General features: G+C 48.1%; 1 protein-coding gene across 4 annotated transcripts in view; it reads right to left on the reverse strand.

The window, feature by feature from the left end:
• Positions 1–761: 761 nt before the first annotated feature.
• Positions 762–23,261, reverse strand: part of HCK (HCK proto-oncogene, Src family tyrosine kinase) — a 40,986-nt gene continuing 18,486 nt past the window's right edge. Inside the window, exons 4-13 of one of the 4 annotated variants that reach the window (XM_036827482.1) lie at positions 23,100–23,199; positions 22,174–22,272; positions 18,903–19,006; positions 15,542–15,691; positions 14,907–15,059; positions 13,081–13,260; positions 12,157–12,233; positions 7,266–7,419; positions 5,229–5,360; positions 762–1,269 (exon numbers count right to left, since the gene is read on the reverse strand). In XM_036827482.1, coding sequence (XP_036683377.1) covers positions 1,067–1,269; positions 5,229–5,360; positions 7,266–7,419; positions 12,157–12,233; positions 13,081–13,260; positions 14,907–15,059; positions 15,542–15,691; positions 18,903–19,006; positions 22,174–22,272; positions 23,100–23,199 — 1,352 coding nt within the window. In that variant the 3' untranslated portion in view covers positions 762–1,066. Of the gene's footprint in view, positions 1,270–5,228; positions 5,361–7,265; positions 7,420–12,156; positions 12,234–13,080; positions 13,261–14,906; positions 15,060–15,541; positions 15,692–18,902; positions 19,007–22,173; positions 22,273–23,099; positions 23,203–23,261 lie in introns of all 4 variants that reach the window. The other 3 variants (XM_036827481.1, XM_036827484.1, XM_036827483.1) reach the window with 3 other exon arrangements.

Here is a 23,261-nt window from a genome sequence, read left to right on the forward strand (position 1 = left end):
GGGGCTACAGGCAGCCCCCAACCCTGGGGGAGATCCAGACCAACCAACTGGCATAGCAAAGTGGCCTGGCAGGAGAGTCAGTATCCCAGATCATGAAAAATCATTCCTGTCATCCTGGCTGACGCAGCTTCTGGGAGACAAAAACCCATCCACTGTGATAGGTGAATAATGCTCCCCCTTAAAAAAAGAAAAAAAAAGATATCCACGTCCTAATTCCTGGAACTTGTGAAGATGTTACCTTATGTGGCAAACGGGACTTTACAAATGTGATTAAGGAACTGAAGATGGGAAAATTGGTCTGGATTATCCAGGTGGGTCCAATGTAATTACAGGGGTTCTTACAAGTAACAGAGGGAGGCAGGAGCCTCAGAGTCAGAGAAGGAGATGTGATGACGGAAGCAGAATTTGGAGTGATGCACAGAAGGGAACCAGGAATGTGGACAGCTTCTAGAAGCTGGAAAAGGCAGGTACACAATTGTCCCCCAGAGCCCTGCCAACCCATCTCAGACTCTGACCTATGGAACTGTAAGACAATAAATTTGTTTTGTTTTAAGCCATCAAGTTTGTGCTAATTTGTTACAGAAGCCATAGGAAACTAATACAGCCAGCAAGTATTTGGGGGCAGTTAGAAAACTGTGAGCACTGAACCCCACTTCTCTTTGCCAGTCCTTCCCCCTTTGACTTGACATCCAGCAAAAGGCAAATATTCAGAAATTGGCAGGACAAGTCAACCTGTTAGTAAAACCTTTAGCATTCAGATCTTTTATTTAAATATTTATTTCATTATTTTTAAAGTTCTCCATCCAAACCACAGCTGTAACTGGAATCCAGCTGTCCCAGGCAATAGAAATATCAACCGGGGGTGTCCTGAGATTGGCAGATTGTGGGTTGCTAGAGTCAAAAAGAGATTGTCCAGTCCAACCCACCCACTTGACAGATGAGGAATTGTGGCTGGAGAGAGGGTGGGTGTCTGGGAGTGGGAAGGGTGAGCGGGTGCTGGGCAGATGGCACTGGAGCCACCGTGCAGGCATGGCCTCAGTGCCTGGCCCCGCCTGGCCGCCCCCCCTCACGGCTGCTGTTGGTACTGGCTCTCGGTGGCCGTGTAGAAGTCATCTAGCACACTCTGGATATATTCGAAGGTGGGCCGCTCCTCGGGGCGGTTCTTCCAGCAGCGAGTCATGATGTTGTAGAGCTCCTCGGGGCAGTGCTCTGGTCGAGGCATCCGGTACCCCCGCTCCAGTGCCCGGATCACCTCGGGGTTTGACATCCCTGAGAAGGAGCCATGGAATTGAAAAGGGAGGGATTGGGGTTGGGGTGGCAGACACCGTTGCCTCCCCAACAACCATCACTCCCCACCTCCCCATGGGAGCTGAGCTCCTCCCACTGTGAAAGCCAGGTATCCCTTCCCCAGCCACCACTGCAGCGAGGGCAGGGGCCTGGTGCCTGGTTTTGGCCAATGGAGCTGACGGGGAGACTCCCAGGAAACTTTCAGGCAAGGTTTTTCTCCCTTATGAGAAAAGAGGCTTTGGAGGACACACCCTTCCTCCTTCCTTTGGACACTGACACAATGTGATCTTTGGAGCTGCAGCACCCATCTGACCACATGGGGAAGACAATCACAGAGGAACCAACCCAGAGTCCTAAGAGCCTTTGAGCAGCTGAACTGACCAGTCACCAGTGCCAGACTCCTTACTCTGGGGAATAATAACTTACCTATTGTTTCCACCACTCTTAGTCTGATAATTTGTTACTTGCAGCCTAATGCATCCTAATGGATACAGCATTCCATAACCCATTGCCTGGTTTTTATTGGTGTACCCTCAAGATAAAACAGTCAGGTAGCTAGACTCAGTGTCACCCTATGAGTGGGAACATTTCTTTGTTCAATTAAAGTTTATGTTAGTTATCCTCAAGAACAACCATTTAAACATCTATGATCCCCAATTTTATATTACCAGTCTTGAACACCAAACATATTCATAGATCCAAGTGCTTCCTTGAACATCTTTACTTGGATGTCTACAAGTCACCTCAAATTTAACAGGGCTGAAACAGAATTCTTGAATTTCTATTCCCAGACCATCATGCACCCAGTTGCTCAATCAAAACAAGGAGACTCATCCTTGATTCTTCTCTCTCCCTCACCTTCCACATCAGTAAGTCACATCCTTTCTTCTTATAAAACACAGCACCAACTCATCAACTTATATCTGTTATGACTGTCACCACTGCCTGTGCCATTGCTGGAGGAGAGATGGAGCTCCCACCATCTCCCCAGCCCTGATCCACTCTCCACGCCAAACCAAAGCATCACTTAAATGTGGAAATCAGATGATGCCACTTCCCTGCCTAGAATCCTCCAATAGCTTCTGTACACTTGGACTAACACCTATAGGCTTCACCATGACTATGGATCCTGCCTGACTGGGCCCCTGCCAACCCCCTCATGTACCATCTGCTCTCATTCCTTGTCTCCAGCTACCTGGCTTCCTTGCTATTCTTCAGGCACACCGCAGGCCCTGAGAGCTGGCAGTGCCTTCTACCTGGAATCCTTTCCCCAGATCTTCACTCAGCTGGCTTTCCTCTCAAATATGACCTGCTCTGACAGGGCTCCCTGTCCACAGGAAGCCCATGCCACTCCCTCTCCCACGCCCCTGCTTCATTTTCTTCTCCGCAGTGATCTCCACTGAGAGTGTGTGTCTGTTTAGTGTGTGTTCCTCCAGGCTAGAACGTGAGCTCCTGCTGAGCAGGGACCTTGTCTCTTACTGTATCCTTCACGCCTAACACAGTGGGAATTTGATAAATACTGATGAGTGAACCAAGTGTCTACACCTTTTCTTTCTTTTTTTTAAAATATATTTTTAAAATTAATTAATTAATTAATTTTTATTTTTTGGCTGTGTTGGATCTTCGTTTCTGTGCAAGGGCTTTCTCTAGTTGTGGCAAGTGGGGGCCACTCTTCATCGCGGTGCGCGGGCCTCTCACTATCGCGGCCTCTGTTGTTGCGGAGCACAGGCTCCAGACGCGCAGGCTCAGTCGTTGTGGCTCGCGGGCCCAGTTGCTCCGCGGCATGTGGGATCTTCCCAGACCAGGGCTCGAACCCGTGTCCCCTGCATTAGCAGGCAGATTCTCAACCACTGCGCCACCAGGGAAGCCCTACACCTTTTATTTCTAATCTTCAAAACCACTTCTGCAAGGTAGTTGACATCATTACCTATAATTTTTACAGATGAAGAACTAGGGTAGAAGTCAAGTGGATTTCCCAAAGTGTAATAGTTGATGGGGACAGGATTAAAACGCAGGACTATTTACTTAAAAAGTCAGGGACTCTTTATATCCACCTTGCCTCCTCTCCCCAGTGTTCTGGCTACAGATACCCTAGGATACATCCCAACTGAAAAGGAACAGAGAACAACTTTATTTACTGAGTCCCAGGCAATCTACATGTCGGGTATATCTTTGTATACCCTATGATCTACTCAGTGTAGGGTGCTGCCCATAGGCATGGGGATAAATTCATCCAATTGACGAATAGTTACTAGACACCCACTATGAGCCAAGCACAAACGTAGGCAGTGCAGATGCACCAGTGAGGAATACAGAAACGATTTCTGGCCTCACAGAGCTCAGAGTCTGATGGAGAAAATATCAAATGAATATATAGTTATCAATGGTGATGAATGCTGTGAATGAAACAGTATAGGGTATTGTGAATGAAAATCACAGGGACATGTATGGTACTTTAGATCAGAGGTCCCCAACCACCGGGGCGTGGACCAGTACAGGAACTGGGCCGCACAGCAGGAGGTGAGCGGCGGGTGAGCAAGCAAAGCTTCAACTGCTGCCCCCCATTGCTCCCCATCCCTCGCATTACCGTCTGAACCATCCCCCCCATCCCTCGCATTATCACCTGCAACACCCTCCCACCTCCATCCGTGGAAGAACTGTCTTCCGCGAAACCAGTCCCTGGTGCCAAAAAGGTTGCTGCTTTAGATGGCTGGGCGGTGGGGTACAGCATGAAACGAAGCAGGACAAGTAGGCAGGGGCTGGATCATGAAGGACCTGCAGGCCACAATTAGGAGTTGGGATTTTGTCCTAATTATGCTGGGAGGCCATTAAAAAGTTAGAGGTGGAGAAGGGAAAAGATCTGGTTCACAGTTTTAGAAAAATCCCTGTGGTCTCAGGTGGAGAAAGGCCTGTTAGAGAGATGGGAGACTGATTAGGAGGCCACTGCACCAGCGAGGTGAGGGAGGATGTTGGCCTGGTGTTGGTGGAGGCTGTGGAGTTAGAAGTGGGCCGACTTGGGATGTTTTGGAGTCAAATGGCCAGAACCCTGTGACTTCTTGGATGTGGAAACGGATGCGAGAAGAGGAAGGGCCAAGCAGGCTCCCAGATTTCAGGCTTAAGAAACTGGATGGATAATGGAGGCTTTAACTGAGATGGGGCAGGCGAGGGGAGGTTGGGGGTGAGGGCCAAGAACTCAGTCTGACATAGAGGACAGACTGGTGGTTGCCGAGGGGGAAGGGGTTGGGGGAGGGACGGAGTGGGAGGTTGGGGTTAGCAGATGGACGCTTTTATATATAGAAAGGATAAACAACAAGGTCCTACTGTACAGCACAGAGAACTATATTCAATATCCTATGATAAAACATAATGGAAAAGAGTATTAAAAAAAGAATGTGTATAACTGAATCACTTTGCTGTACAGTAGAAATTAACACATTGTAAATCAACTATACTTCAATAAAAATATTGATAAAAATCGGGACTTCCCTGGTGGTCCAGTGGTAAAGAATCCACCTTACAATGCAGGGGATGTGGGTTTGATACCTGGTCAAGGAACTAAGATCCCACATGCTGTGGGGCAACTAAGCCTGTGTGCCACAACTACTGAGCTCGTGTACCTCAACTAGAGAGCCCCCGTGCCGCAAACTACAGACCCCACGCGCTCTGGAACCCGCGTGCCACAACTAGAGAGGGAAAACCCACAAGCCACAATTACAGAGAAGCCCGCGCACCACAACAAAGAGCCCGCACGCTGCAACGAATGATCCCGCGTGCCTCAAAGAAGACCCGACACAGCCAAAAAAAATAAAAAATAAAAATAAATTGGTAACAATAGATAACAAACAAACAAACAAAAACTCGGTCTGAATGGCCGCATTGACAAGAGAAGGGAGCCAGGCTGGGCCCTGGAAGCAGCCCCAAGCTGATGTTCCCTCTCCTACCTGGGTAAGGGATCCGGCCGTAGGTGACAATCTCCATCAGCAGGATACCAAAGGACCAGACGTCTGACTTGATGGTGAAGGAGCCAAAGTTGATGGCTTCAGGAGCTGTCCACTTGATGGGGAACTTGGCCCCTGTGGTTTGGACGGAGCAGAGTGAGGGTGAGTCTGGGTAGCAGTCAGGGCTGGGTCTCTGCTGGGCAAGGGAACAGGACAGCGGTACAGCTGCCAACATCTGCCCCCTGCAGAACTGTGACTTCCCTCAATCTGGCCTCCATGGAAGCAAGGAACATCCATCCTGAGGACGGATGGCTAAAGTGGGGAGGAGTGGGCTGAGGCGCCTGGGGTGTGTCTGGGAACTCACTCTCTGGGGCCACCTCATTGATTCAGCTGATGTCCTGGTGAACTACAACTCCTGAAGAGTGGAGTCCTAGAGGTCACAGGATCCTTGGGGACAGCAGAACTTCAAGGGACTTTGAGACCAGGTCACATCTGATGCCTCTGCCCCCTAACCCCCCGCAATGGGGGAGGGGAAGATTTCGGCTCTTGGCCTCTGAGGTTTCCCCCGTCACTGGGTGTCTCCCCTTCTAGTCCTCCCCTCCTTGTCTCTGGTCTGGGATGGGTTTAGTTAACCTTTGGTGAGTGATTTCTATCATAATTCCACTGTGGTTGGGGAACGTGGTGTAAAGGATACATGTTCTTTGGAGTTTGTTGAGACCTGCTTTATGATTTAGTACATAGTCAAGTTCTGAAAATGCTCTGTTTTTTCTTTTTTTCCCCCATCTCTTCCTTCCTTGGGATGGAGAGTTTTTTTATTCCTGCTTATCCTCTCTTGGTTTAGAAATTATACACTCTATTCTTTTGGTGGTTGCCCTGAGTTTAGATTTTTTTTATTGTGTCATAATAAACATGAAATAAAATGTACAAATCTTTCATACACAACTTGATGCATTTTATATATGTATATCCCTTTGTAATCACCACTCAGATCAAGATATAGAACACTTTCTCAGAAGTGTTCCCTCCGGCCCCCCCTCTGTCAATACCCCCCCAATCCAGGTAGCTATTATTCTGATCTCTAGCACCATAAATGAGTTTTGCCTTTATTTTTTGTTTGAGATACATTCACAGACCATATAATTCACCCACTTAAAGTATACAGTACAATGGTTCTTAGTATATTCACAAAGTTGTGAGTTTTAAAATATTTTCATCATACCCCCCAAAACCATAGCAGTCACTACCCATTTCTTGCCAGGTCCCCACTCCAGCCCTAGGCTGGAGTTAATCTACTTTCTGTCTGTAGATTTGCTTGTTCTGGGCATTTCATATAAATAGAATCATATAATACGTAGTCTTCGTGTCTGGCTTCTTTCACTTAACACGATGTTTTCAAAGTTTATCCATGTTTAGGGTATATTAGTACTTCATCCCTTTTATTATGGCCAAATGATATTCCATTTTATGTCTATATCCCATTTTGTGTATCAGTTGATGGACATTTGGGTTGCTTCCACTTTTGGGCTTTTAAGAATAATGCTGCTGTCAACCTTCACATATGTGTTTGCCTGTTTCTGAATTTTATATAAATGGAACTATCCAGCATCTACTTTTTTGTCTGATTTCTTTTATTTCGATATTATGCCGTGAGAGTCATCCATTTTTTTGCGTGTGTCACTGGTTCGTAAGTTCTCATTGTTACATAATATTATATTCTGTGAATATACCACAATTTAAATATCATCTTACTATTTGTGGACAGTTAGGTTCTTCCCAGTTTTTGTCGACTACACATAACGTTGCTCTTACCCTTAAATTCAACATGACTTGACTAACCCAATCTACAGCTGATCACAGTCACTGGGGGAGACTCTGCAGACCAAGACACTATGTCCAGAAGGAGTCCGTCCAGCTTCATAACTCACAGCTGATACTGGGACAGACCTTTGCATTTTTACCAATCACTTTCACAGGTGTTAACTGTCAACAGTCACGACCCCCCCAAGTGGGCTCCACGGGGCCCTCGGCAGCAACCCCTACCTTCCCGAGCTGTGTACTCGTTGTCCTCTATGATCCGCGCCAGGCCGAAGTCAGCAATCTTGCACACCAGGGACGCAGACACCAAGATGTTGGCGGCTCGGAGGTCTCGGTGGATGTAGTTCCTCTGCTCGATGAAGGCCATGCCTTCTGCAATCTCCACCCAAAACAGAGACACCCTTACCCTCAGATCTGGCTGGCCCAGCCCAAGGTGGGTCTCATCCAGAAGCAGAAGATAAATGTCCAAGTGTGAGAAAGCTGGAAAATATGTGTGCCAGCTCCCCCCCTTTTTTTGTGGGAGGGTCCTGGGCTTAGGTTGGCATTTCTCTGTCTACCCAGCCAGGCTGGGGGGATCCTCAGGGCCTGGGCCAGTTTGGGGCTTCTCTAGAGTTCCAAGACTTCCCAAGAACACTTTGAGGAAAAAGTGTTATTTCTCCAAGGACCTACACACACACAAACCAGGATACTTCGACGGGCTTTCATCCCCAACCCCACTTCTGGGAACAACCTAGGCTCACATAACATTCTGCTGTATCTCTTATGCCTCCTTCACCCCCAAGCCTGGGTAGGGAAAATTCCTTTATTCATTCAACAAATATCTACTGAGTGTCTCATGGGTGCCAGACATATTGCTTGAACAGGTGGGGAGCCAGGAAAGTCCCTGCAGGTGGTAATAAGTACCATAAAGAAAGGATAAAGCAGGTAATAGGACACGAAGTGTAGAGGGCTGTTTTGGATTGGATGGTCAGGGAAGGCTGCTTTGATGAGGTGAAATTTTAGGAAAGATCTGAGTGATGATAAAAGTGTGTCAAATAAGAGCATTCCTGGCAGAAAGAACATCATGCGCAAAGGTCCGGAAGTAGGAGTGAGCTTGGGTATTCATAGAACAGGTGGCTGATCAGAAGTTGCCAGAGGGAAAGTGGGGGGAGTTGAGGTTGTTAGGGAGGCTGCTGATTGGGAAGAACCTTGCAGGTTAGGAGAGGCAGCTGGGTTGTATTCTAAGCATAAAGGGAAGAGAGAAGTCTTAGAGCAGGAGAATGACATGGTCTGATATATATTTTAATGTCATCATGGCTGCTGAGTGCATAATGGACTGTGTGGAGGATTCTTCTTTTTGTTTTTTTTTGAATTTTTGAATTTTATTTTATTTAATTTTTTATACAGCAGGTTCTTATTAGTTATCCATTTTATACATATTAACGTATATATGTCAATCCCAATCTTGTGTGGAGGATTCTTATTCACAGTGGGACCTTGGAAGCCTGACAGAAAGATGTGGGATTTTTCCTTAGAAACGTTTTCCACTTACAAGGGTTTGTGCACTGACCCTCAGAAACAGGCTTATGACTAACCCTCAGAAACTCAGAAAATAGCATTTATAGTTCGTAAACTGGCCTTCAATGTCCTTGAGGCAGGCGTTATCACCATTTCTGTTGTACAGAGGAGGGACACATTTTCTAGATCACACCACCAGGGAGATTCTGACTCAAACCTGTATGTGGATTTCCACTCCCCGTACCCCAAGCTGCCTCTAGTTACCCAGGACTCCAGTGCTCTGGAGAACTGCAGCTGGGTGCAATCTGGTGAGATTATTTGGGGAGGTGGGACTTTGGGCCAGACCAAACCGAGACACAAGCCTGTTCAAAGTCTGAGGCAAGTGGATGGTGCACTTGTGGAAAGTGGCCAGCAGGGAGCACCTGTGGCCATTGGAACTGAGGTCTGAGGCTCCAGGCTTTCCAAGAAAGACGTGAGACTTCTTTTTTTTTTTTAATTTTTAACTAGACTTTCTGATTTTGTTTGTGGTAAGGCAGAGTCTTGACCTGGGGGTGTGGAAAATTTATAAGGAGTTCCTCGACCAAACAGTTAACAACAGCTGTAACATTAACGGCGGACGTTGTAGCTTATTCGCTAATCATAAGATAATACTTAACAAACTTAAATAGCATTTACTCTCTGCTTTGGGGGAGGTACTATTGATATCAGCACTATTTCACAGGTGAGAAAACTGAATCCCAGAGAAATAATTAACTGGCCCAAGTGGAGACCAGGACTGGAAATCTGACAGCCGTGCTCAGGGTCTGTGTCCATTACTCTAGCTGAATGTTTGGCACAGAGCAGGCACTAATGCTGGTTGTTACCATTTTTCAGTACCTAGGGACAGACTCTCATGTTATGGATTTGCACATGAGCACATGAGCTCAGTGGGGCAGGTGGGACTAACCCCACTCAGGAGACAGCAGATGAGAATGCCTAGGTGACTCTGGGGTTGGACCAGCTCAATTTGAGCCCCACATCTCTGTGATCTCCAAGCAAACTACTTTAACCCTCTGTGCCTCAATTTTCTTCTCTGTAAAATGGGGACAATAGGACCTTCTTCCAAGGGGTCATGTGAGGATTAATACTCTAAGTCTACATCAGGGCTTAGAACAGAGTCTGGCATATAATTATTCACTTCAACAGTGGCTATAATGGTCCCTGTTGAGGAAAGTGGCCCTCAGAAAGGTTAAGCAATTTGCTCAAAGCTACACAGGCAGAGCTGGGGTCAATAGCAAAACTCTACGTGATTCCTAAGCCCATGTGTATATCGTGGTTCTTCTCAAGGGTTTGTCAACTGAACAAATAGTGGATAGGTTGACTGGGTTCAGGGTTGGTCTATGAAGTGGGGGTTGATGAGGTGGTGAGATTTCATGCCTACCAAGTGGGCTGCCATGATGTCAGGCATTGTTACTGGGTTTGCTTCTCAGAGTATCAGGGAATCACAGAAACAGCTGGAAGGGCCTGTAGGTATATTCCAGCTCAGGGCTCTTCAAACTGAATCCAGTTGATACCTCAAGGTCATCTTGGAGTTGGAGGGACAAAATAAAGGCCACCTGCTTCAATCAGAGCAGCTCTGTTTTGATCTATTTTAAAGTATTCAGCTGCTCTATAAGATTCATTTGACCAACTGAGTTATGGCTTAAAAAAAAAAAAAGAAAAAGCTTTCAAACTTGAAAACCACAGAGATGGTCCAATTCCCTCATTTGACAAATAGAGGGACCAAGACCCAGGGCGGATCCGAGGCTCCACAGCCAGTTGGTGACAGGGCTGGGCAGCCTCCACTGACTGCGCCCACCTGCCTCTCTAGACTGGAAGTGAAGATCAGGCCACCAGGTTGACGCCTTCCTGTCCCTGGGCTCTGAGTGTACCTCTGCTCCTTGATGCACAAGGGCCTGGAACCTCTTTCCCTCCTGTGGCTTCTGTTTTCCTGTCTGTGCCATGAAGAGAGTGGTTCTTGCCCCAGTCCGTGAACCTCTACCCAGCAAGGTTTCTGCCAGTTTGATGGTTATAATTTAGCAACAGGCCAGACTATTGTTTCCCCGGGGCAGCGCCCACTGAAGGGAAAATGCCAGGTCTTGATTTCCATAGTCCTCTGGCATTCCAGGCTCTGAAAGGTAAAGTCTTTTATTATACCTCTGCCCACCCCCCCCAGGATTTGCATACTCAAATGAGCTCTGCCTTAGGCATCTCCAGAAGGCCCAGCCCTAGGCCCAGGTGCCCCTCTCCCTTAACACCTTCCAGGCTGCAAGCCACAGCCCCTTCATTTTTGCCAGGCCCAGGCTCCAACTGACCAGGCTGAGCTCTTGTTTTGCCCTTTGGGCTTTGGCACAGGCTGCTTCTTCTGCCTAGAATACCCTTCCCTCTCCTCTTCATCTGCCTAACTTCTACTCATCCTTCAGGGCTCAGCCTAGAGACCGCTTCCTCTGGGAAGCCTTCTCAGATTGCTCCTGGACTGGACTAAGTGCTCCAGCCGTGTACTCCCAGAGCAGACTTTTCCTCCCCTGTTTTCCCACAGATAGGAGAGAATGAGAGGCTAGAAGTAAAAAGCACTCAGGCTGGGGGTGAGAAGAGCTGTAGAAAGTGAAGGGAAGATGAGAAAGAAAATGGGGTTTTAAGAAGTGTTTCTGTGATTTATGGACATTATTAATTTTGCTGGATACTGCATTCTTTTGGCACTGAGCCAGGACCACTTGGGTCCTGGCTCTCTAAGAGATTCAGTTGTTTAGTAAGTGTAAACCCTGGGAGGACAGCAATACTTTCCATTTTGTTCACTGCTGTATCCCCTAAAAGTAACATAGTAATTTAGGCAAGCTACTTCACCTCACTGGGCCTTAGTTTCCTCATCTGTACTTCACTGCATCTCTATGCCTCAATTTCCTGTTCTGTAAAATGGAGTGACAATTACGTATCTGTGGCCGGACTATTACATCAGTGGCTTCCAACCATGCCTCCTGGGACTCATGCTCTTGTGCAGTCCCTCCCACACTGACCGAGGGCTGGGCATGTGACTTGCTTTGGCCAAGGGGGCATTAGTAAGCACGATGCAAGTGGAGCTTGCTCATTTACGGCTTGGTCCCTTAGAAGATTCCCTCTTGGAACCTCGCCGCCAGGATGTAAAGGAGCTCTGGTTGGCTTATTGAGTGACGTGGGGCCACTGGAGAGAGACTTGGAGGATGAGCCACCATCTCGGACATTCTAGCCCCAGGCAAGCTCTCAGCAGAATGCATCCACAAGAGGAACCTCAGTTTCACCACGCGGAGCAGGAAAACCACCCAGCCAACCCCAGTCAACCTCACAGAATCATGGGAAATAATACATTGTTGTTTCAAGCTACTAAGCTTTGGAGTGGTTGATTACAAAGGAATAGATAACAAAAATCTTACCCTAGCAGGTTGATGTGAGGACTACATGAGTTAGTACATAGAAGGCACATATAAAAAGCATACTTTAATCCTGAGCACTCAATAAATGTTAGCTATTATTATTGTTATTACTATAGTATGTGATCAATAAACATTTGTTGAAGAGATAATTGACTTCCTGTTCCCCTCCCCCAACTTCCCCATTAGACTCTCACCTGGGCTGAGAAGTCGATGAGTTTTGGCAGTGGCTGCTTGCTGCCTTCTTCACTTTTCAGGAAGTCCAGCAGGCTGCCTGTGTCGGGGAGGGGGAAGCAGCATTTACTACTCTCAGGACTTTAGTGTGTGGTTAAGATCGTTCATAGTAATGGATTTAAAGAAAAGTATTTACTGCTCCTAGTGTTTGAGAAACAGAATTTGGGCGTTTGGAAAACGACTTTGTGATTGCCAGACTGGTTCCTTGACTGAGACAGCTTTCTGAGCCTGGATGACCGGGGGCATGGTTTTATAAGGCTGGCATAATTGTGTGTTCAGAAAATGATAAAAGCTTTGAGATTTTGAATCATTCTAAATGGAGGTCATGTGAGATGTTTCTGTATACAGAAAAATGGGCAGGGATTGAAAATGATTGGGAAATGGTGGCCTAAAAAAAAAAAATCCCTGAGACGTCCTGGATTGTGTGTAGGCAGGGTTGGGGCAGCCTGGAACGGATGCTTTGTCAACTCTTATGGTTGACAAAGGTCTTAATGCTTTGACTCTCTTTTCTGGAGCATTGGTCCAGCTAGGGAAGGTGGCTGATGGTGGGGGGTGGGGGGTGGTTTAGGGAGTCACGCCAGGCTCTAGGGCTCACAGTGAACCCCTACAAGCCTCTTCTCCTATCACCCAGAGGGATTCTGGCGCTACCCGCTCGCCCAGGGGCCCATGTGCTCCCCTTCTCCTGGCATCCCCCTAACATGATTTCACCCCCTTAAACAGGAGGGTGGGGTGGGTGGATATGAAGATGATCAGTGAGTTCGTGTCAGAAGAGCTCCTGGCCAGACTGGGGAAATCTTGAAGGCAAGAACCTTGACAGAGTCACCTTTGACTCTGCAATTGACCAGGAGGAGCCACAGCCTGCATCCCCAGCTCCCAGCATGTGGCACCTTTGGCCATGAACTCTGTGATGATGTAGATGGGCTCCTCCGTGACCACGGCATGCAGCTTCACCAGCTTGTCATGCTGCAGAGTTTTCATCACGTTGGCTTCTGCCAGGAACGCCTCCACAGACATGCTCCCGGGCTTCATCGTCTTCACGGCCACTTTGGTGTGCTTGTTGTAGGTGGCTGGAGTGGAACAGGGAGCAGGAAAGGTGATCAGGACCCACTGCTCTTTCCCCACAGTTCTGGAAGACCCGGGTGCAGACCTGCCTCCTCCAGGACACCTTCCCTGCCCATCTCAGCCCTTAGAGAGAGAAGGGGAGACATGGGCTTTGGCCTCAGACAGATGTGGGTTGGAGGGCCGGTTTACTACTTCCTAGTTGTGTGCCCTTGGGCAAGTCACTTAACCTCTCTGAACTGTGGTTTCCTCATCTGCAAAGGCTCTTTCAGGGATTAAAGAATAACCTTAAAACATCACTCAGATTATGTCACTCACTCACACACCTACCTTTGTTTTGTCAGACATCCATACACATATTATCTTTGCTTAAAATGGTTTATTTAATCTTAACACTGCTCTCAAAATAAATGCCAGTTTCATCATGGTCCACAAGGCCCTGCATGATCTGGCCTTGCCCACCTTGCCTCATCATCCACCAACAACCCCCTTGCCTTTTGTGCACCAATCAGCCTGTGTATCATTCAGTCCCTCAAGCGGCCAACTCCCCCTCCCACCACAGGGACTTTGCACATGCTGTTCCCTCACCTCACCCTACCCCTTCCCTGCTTCATCATGTTGATCTTGTAAATCTCATTGTTGCTTGTGTTTCCATGTTTGCCTCGGCTGCCAGGAAGCTCTAATCCAGAGTTGAGGTCTTCCTGTAGTAAGAGTCTAAGGCCTCATATAATATTTTTTGTTTTCCAACCTCATCAGCCCAATCTGTCTTACCTTCCTCTCCATACTTTCTCTGCCACATTCTCTTATTCAGTGCCTGGCACATAGTAGGCTCTCAATAAATATAGCTAAAATACGTGGATTTTAAACTTATTTTTTTCTGGCTGAATTGTTTGCATCTCTGTAAGTTGCCTTCCCTCCCATTTGGAACGTGGTGGAGTATAAACACAATGGGGGCACCAGGCACTGGGCCAGGCATCGTGTCTCACCCACAGTTCTGCAAAGCAGGCTTTGCTATTCTTAGGTTATTAGAGGCAGGACAGCAGGGGTGGAATATGACTTTTTGGTGCCCCACAATGCCCTAGCATGGCACTGGGCACGCGGCAGGTGCTCAGAACAGCTTGTTCATCAGCTGCCAACGCTGAACTCACCTGGAAACCTCCAAGTTATACTTTCCCATTCTTTTTTTTTGCCACGCTGCATGGCATGTGGGATCTTAGTTCCCCAACCGGGGATCAAAACCCGTGCCCCCTGCATTGGAAGCACAGAGTCTTAACCACTGGACCACCAGGGAAGTCCTATATTCTTTCCCATTCTTACTTTTCATCATCCTAAGAGATGTTCTGGTTATCTCAACACCCAACTAGTAGACTGTCCCAGCTCCCTATGAGGGAGCAGATCCCTCATCTAGGGCTCCTGCTTCCCAGAAGAAAGTGTTTGACCCCAACAGGCCTGGTCTCAAAGGCAAATCAGTGTTTGCATGGCCGGACAATTTGGTTTGCTATCAGAGAGGAACTGAAGAATTGTTCCTTTATGGTTATTATTCAAATCTCCCCTCTGCCCTGGGTGGCATTCCCACTTTGCCTCAGGCTGTTCCTGAAAGCAAGGACCTCCCTCTTCCCTCCTTCCCCTCCCCACTCTGGCCCTGGGTCCTTACCCATCCAGACTTCCCCAAACTGCCCAGCTCCAAGTTTCTTCTCCAGCTTGAGGGACTCCCGGGGGATCTCCCAGGCATCTTTCTCCCAAGGCTTCTGGGGCTTAGAGGACATGCAGGGCGCTGTCAGCTTCTGGCAGAGTCCGTCGCTCCCCTCTGGAACAGAGCCCCTGATCAGCTGAGGGCAGCCAGCTCCAGGCCAGCCACAGGCTTCCTCTCGGGGGCTGCCCCACCTGGTCCACTGCCCCACCTGGTCCACTGCATCTGGCCCATGTTCCGAAGGGTCGCCCCCATCAGGGACATCCCCAAGAGAACAGAGCATGATGCGATGCCACCTCTGCCCTCCTGCTCAAAAGGCCTTCAGGAGAATCCAAAGCAACTATTTGTCTGGGGAGGAAACCTCAGCAGGCCTCAGAGGTTGCAGTGCACACTTGACTAGGATTCCTGGGAGACAGGCCCACCCACTTGGGCCCCCGGTTGGGAGGCAGCCCCAGTAGGACTTACTCTTTTTTTGTTGTTTGGCTGCGTCCCACAGCATGTGGGATCTTAGTTTCCTGATCAGGGATCGAACCTGCACCCCCTGCATTAAAAGCGCAGAGTCTTAACCACTGGATCGCCAGGGAACTCCCAGGACTCACTCTTGTAGTGGGCCACCAGCTCCTGCAGGCTGCTGAAGGTGCTCCGGGGGGAGATGTAGAAGCCCCCATTGTCCAGGGTCCGGATCTTATAATGTTTCACTGTGTCCCTGTGCTGGGGGTCGTAGTCTCGCATGGACAAAGAGTAGCTCCCTGCATGGGCCAGAGAGAAACCCCTCAGGAGTGGACTCTCAGAGGCCTGCCACCTTGTGTCAGCAACCTGACACTCTGTAAGGCCACTACTGGCACCGTCCTGGCACCTGCTCAGTGGAGTACAGGGTAGGAGTGGGCTGTGGAGTCAGGCTTCCTGGGTGCTTGTCAGGCTGCTCCGTGTCCAGCTGTGAGACCTTGGACAAGTGACCATGTCACTTCTCTGTGCCTCAGTTTCCTCATCTGTAAAATGGGATTGGTCATACCTCCTCACCCCATTCCATTGCCTGATGGTTAAAAGAAGTAATGCTTAGAAGATGTGGCACATATATACAATGGAATATTACTCAGCCATAAAAAGAAACGAAATGGAGTTATTTGTAGTGAGATGGATGGAACTAGAGTCTGTCATACAGAGTGAAGTAAGTCAGAAAGAGAAAAACAAATACAGTATGCTAACACATATATATGGAATCTAAGGGAAAAAAAAGGTCATGAAGAACCTAGTGGCAAGACGGGAAAAAAGACACAGACCTACTAGAGAATGGACTTGAGGATATGGGGAGGGGGAAGGGTAAGATGTGACAAAGAGAGAGAGTGGCATGGACATATATACACTACCAAACGTAAAATAGATAGCTAGTGGGAAGCAACCGCATAGCACAGAGAGATCAGCTCTGTGCTTTGTGACCACCTAGAGGTGTGGGATAGGGAGGGTGGGAGGGAGGGAGATGCAAGAGGGAAGAGATATGGGAACATATGTATATGTATTACTGATTCACTTTGTTATAAAGCAGAAACTAACACACCATTGTAAAGCAATTTTACTCCAATAAAGATGTTAAAAAAACCCACAAAAACCTAATGCAGCCAAAAATAAATTAATTAAAAAAAAAAAAAAGAAGTAATGCTTGTACTCAAGATGTAAACACTCATTAAGTGTTGGCCGTCATCATCTTCATTATTATCTCTTTTTCTTCCTATCATCTGTCTATCTATCTATCAATCACAAAAGCCAAGGTACCACACCAGTTTGGTAGAAACGCTATTTAGAAACAAACAAGCAAAAAGATAAAACAAACATAAAAATATCCAGTTCAATTATTACAGTATAAACATTGAAATGTAAGTGTAAACATTAAATGCTGTGGCAGGCTGAGTAACAGCCCCCAAGATATCCGTGTCCTAATCCCTGACACCTGTGCATATATTACCTTACATGGTAAAAGGGGTTTTGCAGATGTGATTGAGTTAAGGATCTGGAGATGGGGAAGTCATCCTGGATTATCCAGGTAGGCCCAGTGTAATCACAAGGGTCCTTATAAGAGGAAGTAAGAAGGTCAAAGTAGGATATATGAAGATGGAAAGTTGAGGTTGGAGAGATGTGAGAAAGAGGCTATGAGCCAAGGAATGATGGTGACCTCTAGAAGCTGAAAAAGGCAAAGAAACAGATTCTTTTGTGAAGCCTCCAGAAGGGACCAGTCCTGCGGAAACTTTCACTTGAGCCCAGTGAGACCGATTTCAGACTTCTGACCCCCAGAACTGTAACATCATAAATTTATCTTGCTTTAAGCTACTAAGCTTGTGGTAATTTGTTACAACAGCAATAGGAGCCTAATACACATGGCATCACATAGACCAGAAACACACACGTCTTTCAGTCCATGGCCACGGTTCTGCCATTTGTGGGCTGAGTGTCCTTGGGCAAGTTATTAGCCTCTCTGTCTCTCAGTTTTCTCTACCACAGTAGCACCATGTCATAGGATTTGGGGGAGGTTTAAACTGTTGCATGAATAACATTTGACCATACATGCTAGCCACTAAGAACCTTGTCTGAATAAAAAAATGAATGAAAGAAAAAAATGAATGAATAGGAATAATATTCATTATAATGAATTATAGTTATATGTATTATGATAAATTATATTATTCATTATAGTGAATGAATAACCCCACAAGGTAGAGGTTTTATATCACCACAATATTATAGATGAGGAGACTGAGGTCCAGGGAGGTGAAGTAACTCACCCAGAGTCACACAGCTTGTAAGTAGCAGAGCTGGGAGTCAAACCCAGGCAGCAGGCTCTGGGACCCCACTCTTAGCCACTCTGCCCAGTCAAGGTGAGGCTGGTTTGGCTGATGCTGAATGGGGAGGAGCAGAATCCAAGAAGCAGCAGGATAGGATTTGGGGCACTTGTGCTGCAAGTTTTATTAACTCGGCGAACCTGCCTATGACCCCATCTCTGAGGGCTGTGACAGTGGCCCAAGCTCACCTTCCTGCCCCGTAGGTCTGCCCCTGTGTGCAGGATGGCCCAGCGGGAGAAGAGAAGCCGAGGGCTGTGTACGGCTTTACCTTTTTGTCCGTTTCTTTTCCTCTGGGGGCTGAAAGGGGGCTTGTTGGGTGGGAGGAAATAAAGCCTAAATATTCACTGACCCAAAACACTGATTTTTGAATGGTGTTCTAGCCACATTCAGGCTTCCCCAGTTCAGATACCTAGGGAGTGAATAGAAGGTCACACAGATGCCTTCGATTGATGGCCCCAAAACTGTTTGCCCAGGGTACTGTGAGGTCACAGTTTATGCAATTTACTGATTTCTTTGAACCAAGCAGTCTTGAGTCTAAACACCATAGTAAAGGTCCACTCTGTGTGTGAAATCCAAAATCACAAGACTCCTACTTACATTCATTCCTTTGGGAAAACTGGCCTCAGTTGATGCCAGTTTGAGTTACGCACTGTTTTGGGGCACTGCTCTTGCCTCCTGTGCAATGACCCGGCACAAAGCCACCCTCACAGCACAGAAATTTCAGGAAGCAGGCCACCAACATCAAAACTTCCAAATATCTCAAAGGAGCTATTTTAAGCAGGGTCCCAGCGAAGGCTGGCTTGGGGGCTCCTCCTGTAGCCTGATCCCACCCATTTTCTTACGGAGAGAGGGAGGAATCAGATTTAGGGACAAGATATATTTTGATGAATATTTGAAAGAATACAAGCAGGATGTTGTTTTTAGGGGCGGTCACTGCCTCCTACTTCCATCGGCCTAAGCCGCCAGTTCTGGGGGCTGAGAAGGCCCAAACTAGGCTTGAGCAAAGGGCAGGAGGAAGCTTGGAAGCCACAGTGGGCTGGGTGAGTTGTTCAGGCCCCCATCCCCCAGGGCATTCCCCGTGGGGTAGGGGAGGTGGGCAGGGACACAGGGCTGGGAGGGCCTGCATCACCTTTGGTGGTCTCGCTGTCCCGAATCATGAAGGAGCCCAGCACATTGCCAGGGGCCAGGAGTTGGCGCTCTGCATCCTTCCGGCTGATGCCCTTGAAGAACCACCTGGAGGGGAGGGGGGTGCAGCGTGTGAACCCGTGGCAGACAATCCTGGCCGGCTCTCAGCGCTCTTGCCCGGCACCAGGATTCTGAGGGCCTGGCTTCCTGCGGGATCAATTTTACTCAGATTCTTTTGGGGAAAACAACCATTCTTTTAATATTTTAACATTAAAACAGACATTTTACCAAACTGGTGAATCCAGTTTGCTGAGGCTGAAACTTAGGCAATTTGGGGAGCTTTCTTCAAGAAAAATAACACAGCGTTACAAATACAAAATGCTCGTGGTCATTCCAGCACCACCCAATGTGAGGAGGGATAAGCTTATGAACAGAAAGATTGGGTGGAAAAATACAGCAGTCTTAACCAACTGTGGTCAAAAATCTTACTTTTGCAAATTTCACAAGAACATTTGACCATCTTTTCAGGGTCTTGGAGGCCCATGTGTGTGAGGGCTGAGCTTTGTTACTGCCACAGTTCAACCTCCTCTGTGGATACAGAGTGAATATAAAGTTGGCATGCATTTCTAAGCTAAAATGTGAGATTTCAAATGATTTTATACTTGGGACCATATCCTTGGACCTTTTCTTCATACTCCCTGGATGTTTGGGATCTTGGGTGGAAAAATTCAAGCAGCAGCAACCAAATCCATTCCCTGAGGAGTAGTTCATGTGCTGTGATGGAAAAACCCCAGACCAGAGGTCAGCTGGCCTTGACCCTGCCACAAATCTGCTGTGTGACTTTGAGCACATCGCTTTCCCTCTCTGGACTTCTGTTTCCTCTACTATCAACTGGGGAGACAGACAGCTGACATTCATCAAGTTCTTGTTATTCACCCAACAACGCTGTGGAATCATTGCCTTTATTATCCCCACTTTATAGATGAGGAAACTGAGGAACAGAGAAAGCAAGTAACTTGCCTGGCGTCATATAGCTAGGAAGTGGTGGGGGCAGGATTCAAAGCCAGGCAGTCTAACTCCAGAGCCCAAGGTCTTAGTCACCATTCTACATCTCCCACTTGCCTTCTTTGCTCTCATTTGGTAAAGTAATTAATGCCATGGTAAAATGTTCAAGCAATGTTAAAGGGTACAGAGTAAGAGCTATCTCCGTGGCAATTCAATCCCTAGGAAGTTATCCCACCGATCTTGCACAGGGAGAAGTGACATATACACAAGGAGATTCACTGCAGCACAAGACTGGAAGCAGGTTAAGTGACCACTGGCAGGGGATAGTGGGGCATCTATGCGCCAGACGCTGCAGCTGTGAAAAGGAGGAATACTGTAGGTGCTGCACGGAAGAGCTGAACAAAAGGAGCAGAACAGTGTGTGTCCAATCTACTACTTGTGTAAAATGGAGGGAGAGATATGTATTTTCTTAATCAAGTATAAAGCATTTGGGAGGACATACAAGAAACTGGTTGCTTCTGGAAGGGAAGTAGCTGGGTGGGGATAGGGTGGGAGGAACACTTTTCACTCTTTATTCTATGTCCTTCTGCACCATTTGCATTTTGAAACATTTGAAAATATTGCCTATTTCAAGGCAGATGAGGAAATAAGATCTCATCCCACGCTGATTCCAGTGCCCCAGCTGCCCTCCCCAGAGGCAGCCTCTGTGAGCAGTTTCTTGATGCAGACACAAGAACCCAGGAGTGTAAGACTCACATAGGTATTTAGGTCAGTGGTTCTCAAGGTGGGTCCCTGGACCAACAGCATCCGTCTCACCTGAGAACTTGTTAGAAATGCAAATTATGAATCAGATAATCGGGGAGTGGGGGCCAGAAACCAGTGTTTTCACCAGCCCTCTAGGTGCTGCTGATGCACTCAAGTTCGAGAACCAGCCATTTAGTTTATCACCTAAATGATAACCCACCAGAGATGTCCTCTGCACCCAGCCTTTTCCGCTTAGCAATTATGTTGCCTTTAAGGAGTAATACCAGCCATGCCTCTTCCAAAGCTGCTGCGAGGTGAGGCGTGGTTCAGGGGTTCTGTAAGTGCTCAGAGCCCTGAGTGGGGAGAGCGCACGGACGCCCCGGCAGAAAGCCGAGAAGGAGAGAGAAGCAGCCAAGACCCCCTGCAGCACGTAGGGGGTGTGCTGGGGGAGTTCCAGGACAGAAGGTCAGCAGTGGGAGTGGGGGCTTCCTTACGGCCACAGAGGGGAGATTTCAAAGGGCAAAGAGGTTTCATGAGCACTAAGAAAGGGGTGACTTTAAGATGGGGAAAGCCCAAACATTTTAATTTTTAACAGACAAGTATCCCAAACCCTCAATACCATCTAGCCAGAGGGAGGAGGCAAAGGAGATAAAACCATGGGGACCGTCAGGTTTCAACTTTTTGACTGGCTGATTCTGAATTGGATCTATCGCCACCCTATAGTGTAGCCATCTTTTTACTTGTCAATCTCACCACCCACACTGTGAACATCTCCAGGGAGGAAGCCTGCCTGAGTCACCCAGTATCCCTGGAATAGGGCTGGGGGTACAGTAGGTGCTCAACAAGTGTCTGTGGGATGATTGGGTGGACGGATGGATGGATGAAGTCTAACTGTCTATGTTTTCAGAGTCAAGGAGGACACAAAGAGCCTGCAGTCAAGAATGATGGGTTACAGGGGTCTCCTTGAGAGTGGGGGATGTCTCATGGACTCTGCAACCCCCGCCTGGCACAGGGCTCGGTGAGGCACAGGCACATGTGTGCTGATGAGTCACGTGAGGGGTGACCGGCCGGGTATGGGCTGGCTTGCCTCTCAGAGGATGCTGCTCGGCACAGCCGTATACTTCATCCAACAAATATTCACTGAGCACCTACTGCATGCCAGCCTGTGCCGAGGATGCGGCAGCAGACAGAAAAGGTCCCTGCCCTCACGTACTCTCGTTCTAGTGCGGGAGGCAGACAGTGAACCTGTGAACAACCAAGGAAACAAGATCATTTTTGCTAGTGAGAAGTGTCTAGAAGGGAGTAAAACAGGTTACCATGAGAGAGAGAGAGAGTCTCAGAGGGGACCTGCTTGAGACTGGGAAGGCCTCTCTGAGACTGGAAAGATGAGAAGGAGCCAGCCAGGCAAAGAGCCCTAGGAAGAGTGTGCCAGGCAGGGGAGAGAGTGAGTGCAAAGGCCCTGGGGCTGGAGCAAGGCTGGCTCTGTTCATGCTTCCTTCTGGAGGGCAGGGAAATAGAATACTCACTCCTCTGTCTCCAGAGAGTTGACTCGGGCAACGTAGTTGCTTGGGATGTAGCCCTCTTTCCGGGTAGCCAGGGATCGTGCTCTCCACCACTCCCCAGATCTGAGGGACAGGAGGAAGCAAAGGGGTCAGAGGGCAGGAGGACCACTCCTGGTCCTCTTAGGCCCCCCATCCTTGGCCTGGAGTGCCCCCAACCCCAGGAAGCTGGTAGCGTGAGGGGCAGGGCCACTACTGTCCCAGCCCCCAGCCTTCACCCCGTGATTAAGGTAAATACCTTTACAACAATCCCCACTGTGTCTCTGAGGGTCCGCCCAGGGCTGGAATCAAGCCCTGTCCCTGCATTCAGAGTCCTAGTTCTTTGGCCTCACTCTTATTCCCTGGACTTGTGGCCTTGGCCTTATTAGCCATATGTAAGGTGGGGCCCTATGCCCATGGCAGACTCACAGTGGCTCGTTGGGGCTGAGAGCCAGAAGGAGTGGGCTCAGGAGTCTGACCAAGCATAACCAGTCCCATCCTTGGGCCCCAGGACATACTAGACACTACATCCACTGATGGTGAAGATGGTAGGAGATTGGAGGTAGCAAGCTCAGAGATCCATGGATTTCTGAATGCAAAGTCACCTCAGCGGGGTCTGGTCCATAGGTAAGGCTGAAGCTTAATCATAGGAGCCCAAGGAAGGCTTCCCTGAGAAAGCACTTTCTACGGTCCATCCTTGCCTGGATGTGCCTTTAGCAAGTATGCAAGCCCCTTTACTGTGGCTGTAAGCCAGGTTAACAGCAAACTCTTCTTCCTTTATTACGATCAGGTTCTCATCAGTCATTTACACCCTAGTGTAATATAGTTTATCAGGTCCTTTACTGAAGCACAAGAGAGCATAACTGAGTATTGGAGATAGGTATGTCTTAGAGGCGAGTGGAATGGGAACTCACTCTTCCAGGACCACCATCTGGTCCCCCTTCTGGAAACTGAGGTCTTCATGGTGAATGGCCTCGTAATCATACAAGGCAACCACAGTGATCTCCTCAGAACCTGCTGGGAAGAGAGACATGTGGGATGGTGAGGCTTTATCTGAGCACACCCGCAGTCCTGGG

Source organism: Balaenoptera musculus, chromosome 15 (assembly GCF_009873245.2).
Source record: "Balaenoptera musculus isolate JJ_BM4_2016_0621 chromosome 15, mBalMus1.pri.v3, whole genome shotgun sequence".
Taxonomy (NCBI): domain Eukaryota; kingdom Metazoa; phylum Chordata; class Mammalia; order Artiodactyla; family Balaenopteridae; genus Balaenoptera; species Balaenoptera musculus.